Genomic DNA, 3,851 nt, shown 5'->3' on the forward strand with positions numbered 1-3,851 from the left:
GGTGGGGGTCAGCTGTGTGGCAGGGGGCAGGGGACAGACAGGAAGGAGTCGGCCAGGTGAGGCCCTCGGATCCCCACTGGCCATGATGCCAAGGACTGTTTATACTGACTCTGCCTCTTTCCTCCTCCTCCCTGAGGGGCGGGGATCTCCTCTGTGGAAAAATACCCAGCTGGGCGAGCCCCAGTGAGAGGGAGGAGGCGAGGGGAAGGGGCTGGGACTCACAGGACCGACTCTTTCCCCCTCTCGTGATTGCTGTTTACTGGGTCGGGTTTTGGGAAAGCGCCAGATTGCATCAGACAGGGCCTGAGGAGGACACGTGGTCTTATAAGTTGGGGCCGGTGAACAGGGAGGTGTCGGGAAACCAGACACAAACAAAGCTTTTGAAGACGACAGAGAGACAGACAGCGAGAGAGAGTCAGATGCGATGGCCTCCTTGCCGAGAGCAGCCAGCCCGGCCCGGCAGCCCCCAGGCCCAGAGGACGAAGACCCCAGCCTGGATGAGTATGACCTCTATAGCCTGGCTCATTCCTACCTGGGTAAGCTCTGGCCCTTTCGCCCTCTTGGTCCCTCCACTTCCAACCCCACACTCCCAACTAGGATGCCTCCTTGGCCTTCTCCCCACCCCCAACCCATTCTCTACCCTGTTCTCTTGACCCCTCGAGTCACCCCATCTAACCCCTCTTCCACTGAGTGCTGTCCTGCACAGCCCTGAGACCTCACGCACCCCTAGAATATGGGAGCAACAGCAGACCATCGGGGGCCCCTCACTCCACAGACGGGGCAACGGGGATTATGACTGCCCCAAAGGTGGTGGTGACCACTCCCCAGTCTGCCTCCTCCAAACCATGCCCCTTCCACCCCGCACTCCCGGCCCCCTGCCTCTCCTCGGATGTACCATGCCTCTGTCCACCTCACCCCAGCCTCTTGCCTGGTTCCCAGGGGTGGGAGGCCGGAAAGGTCGCACCAAGAGAGAAGCTGCCGCCAACACCAATCGTCCCAACCCTGGTGGCCATGAGAGGAAGCTGGTGACCAAGCTCCAGAACACGGAGCGGAAAAAGCGAGGGGCACGGTCCTGAGGCGGAGCTGGAAGTAAGGAATCGGGGGACCCAGAGGTCCCTCCGCCTCGGAAGGACGCGCCTGAATGTGTGTGGTTGGGTGGGAAGAAGGGACCCAAGAGCCGTTGTCTCAACGTAGAATAAAATGAGACACACATTCGACTCTGAGTTTCCTAGGGACCAGAGCAAAGGGGGAAACACAGATCCTTTCCAATTGGAGGGACATTTGGTTTACGGGGAGGGACACAGAGGCCCAGAGAGGGTAGGGCCCTTCTCTGGGAACACGGTGACCAGGAGAGGTGGGGTTAGAACCATCCCTCTCTTCCCTTGCCCTAGATGAGGCCAGAGCACCGACACCACCCAGCGACGGAGACAGGACCGCGGAGAATCGGAGAATGGGAGAATCGGCACCTGGGGGCAGGGCCCAGGCCTGCTTCCCCCCCTTCTCTCCCCCAGGACTCATCCTACCTGACTGAGGCTCTGAGGGGCCACCAAGGAAGTGCCCCCAGCCCCAGCAAAAGGACAAGATAGGGAGTAAGAGGCAGGGAATGGAGAGGCAGAGTCGCAAAAAAAAAAAAAAAAAAAAGCCCCTAAAAAGAAAGACCGCAAAGAAATTGGACCTCCCTAAGGGTGGGAAGGACAATAAACAAAGTACAGCTTCAGCTTGTGTGTGGGATTTGTCCCCTCTCTGCGTGGTGGTGTGTGTCCGCGTTTCTGCCCGCGCCTGCCTGTGTTTGCGCCAGCCCCTGGTAGCCGGGTTTGTTAGTGTCTGTGTTTGGTCGTGTGCCTGGGAGAGGGTGTACCTGATTTGGCTTGGTAGAGGCCAGCGTGTTATTTTGGTGCACAGATATTTTGGTGACTGTGTCTCCGTGGTTTCTTATGAAATGCAAGAAAAATTTCTGTTTCTTTGTCATGCTGCCTGGGAAACAAGCCCCCTCCCCGGCTCCTCTCCATTTCTAGAAAAAACAATCTTATTGATCATATCATTTTCATATAAAACCACCTTCTGGGGGCGCCTGGGTGGCTCAGTCAGTTAAGCTTGCGACTCTTGATCTCGGCTCAGGGCTCCATCTCAGGATCGTGAGTTCGAGCCCCTCATTGGGGCCACACCCAGCGTGGAGCCTACTTACAAATAAAATAAAATAAAAAATATATAAAAACCACCTTTTGAAGTGAATGGTATTCACTGGTGCCACCTGCAAAATGGAGAAAACTAGGATTTAGAACATTAAAGGATTTGCCCCAGATTACCGAGGGCTCAAATTCAAGGATTCTCACTGTCCTCACCTATGGGGGGGTCCCTCTGCCAAGGGGGATGCCAGGACAGGGTTCTGGGAGGTCAGCCGGGGGAGGAAGATCCTTAGCTCGTATATATAATCAGTCTCAGGACCAGAGTTTGGGAAGGACATAGGGCAAATAAGAGGATCTATTGATTGAGATACAGGTTTGGGCTCCTGTAATGAAGACTCAAAATGGGATAGAAAGTTCTCCCTCTGTCACATAACAGCTCCAAGGGTCAGTACTCTTGGACTAAAATGACAACTTCACTGTGTCAGGGATTCCAGCTACTTTTATTTTATTTTTTTTAAGATTTTATTTATTTATTTGAGAGAGAGAGAATGAGAGAGAGAGCACATGAGAGGGGAGAGGGTCAGAGGGAGGAGCAGACTCCCTGCCGAGCAGGGAGCCCGATGCGGGACTCGATCCCGGGACTCCAGGATCATGACCTTAGCCGAAGGCAGTCGCTTAACCAACTGAGCCACCCAGGCGCCCTCCAGCTACTTTTAGCCTCATTATTCTGCCACCCTCAAAACATGGCTTCCCCGGCACTTGGGTGGTTCAGTCCGTTGAACGTCTGACTCTTGGTTTCAGCTCAGGTTGTGATCCCAAGGTCGTGAAATCGAGCCCTGCGTCGGGCTCTGCGTTCAGCATGGAGTCAGCTTGAGATTCTTTCTCCCTCTGCCCCTGCCTCTCTCAAATAAATAAATAAATCTTAAACCCCCCCCCCCACACACACACAAAAACAAACCATGGCTTCCACTTTGGGGTCCAAACGAGCGGCTTCGGTACCTGCCATCACATCTGCATCTCAACCTGTGGAAAGGGAGTGGGGAAGGGACCAGAGGAAGCCACACCAATTCATTTTTAAGGCCATGACCTAAAAGTAGAATCCATTACATCGGGTCAGAATTTAATTACATGGCCACACCTAACTACAAGAGAGGCTGGGAAGCATGGTATTTAGGTGCTTAGCCACGTGTTGGCCAAAACTTGGGGAGGGCAGGAGAGTGAATACTGGAAAAAACCAGCAAGAAACATTTTCCACAAGCAGACTCAACAGGAGGAGGGAGAACACCCCTAGGCCCTGGGCAGAGCATTTTTCCTTTTCTCCTGCCCTTTCATGTAAGCCCTAGGCTGCAAAACTTGGAGCCAATTGTTCTTAGGGACCTAAGAACATGAGCAGAGGAATGAGGCACCTGTTGGAACAGTAATAGGTACACAGCCCATCAGGACCAGCTTGAACCTCTGCGAATCTCAGTGCATCGGCCTCCCCTGAGTCTGACCTACTAACAGTCACAGAATCTCTGGCTGGGTAGAACATTAGAGGACATCTAGTCCAACCCCACCGCACTCCAGACCGGGGTTGCCTCTGCTTGCTTGAATACCACTAGGGACAGGGAACTTGCTGCCTTTGAGTTGCCTGATTCCTTCTCAGAGCACCTTGTTAATGTGGGCTGAAGCGGCGCCTGGGTGGCTCAGTCAGTTAAGCATCTGCCTTTGGCTCAGGTCATGATC

The 3,851-nt window shown here is 53.9% G+C and overlaps 1 protein-coding gene across 1 annotated transcript; it reads left to right on the top strand.

Annotated features, from left to right (window-relative positions):
- The first annotated feature begins 225 nt into the window (after positions 1 to 225).
- On the top strand, positions 226 to 1,717 carry NUPR1 (nuclear protein 1, transcriptional regulator). Its single transcript, XM_036091196.2, has 3 exons — positions 226 to 536; positions 940 to 1,089; positions 1,392 to 1,717. The coding sequence occupies exons 1-2, from the start codon at positions 425 to 427 to the stop codon at positions 1,074 to 1,076; spliced, it is 249 nt and encodes an 82-aa protein (XP_035947089.1). The 5' UTR covers positions 226 to 424; the 3' UTR covers positions 1,077 to 1,089; positions 1,392 to 1,717.
- The last annotated feature ends 2,134 nt before the right edge of the window (positions 1,718 to 3,851 follow it).

The sequence above is a fragment of the Halichoerus grypus genome, chromosome 6 (genome assembly GCF_964656455.1).
Source record: "Halichoerus grypus chromosome 6, mHalGry1.hap1.1, whole genome shotgun sequence".
Classification (NCBI taxonomy): domain Eukaryota; kingdom Metazoa; phylum Chordata; class Mammalia; order Carnivora; family Phocidae; genus Halichoerus; species Halichoerus grypus.

Bases quoted from the DNA above. Each gene is read 5' to 3' on its own strand.
- NUPR1 (XM_036091196.2), top strand. From the start codon at position 425: ATGGCCTCCTTGCCGAGAGCAGCCAGCCCGGCCCGGCAGCCCCCAGGC. The intron at 537-939 runs GTAAGCTCTGGC...CCTGGTTCCCAG, and splicing joins CCTGGCTCATTCCTACCTGG to GGGTGGGAGGCCGGAAAGGT.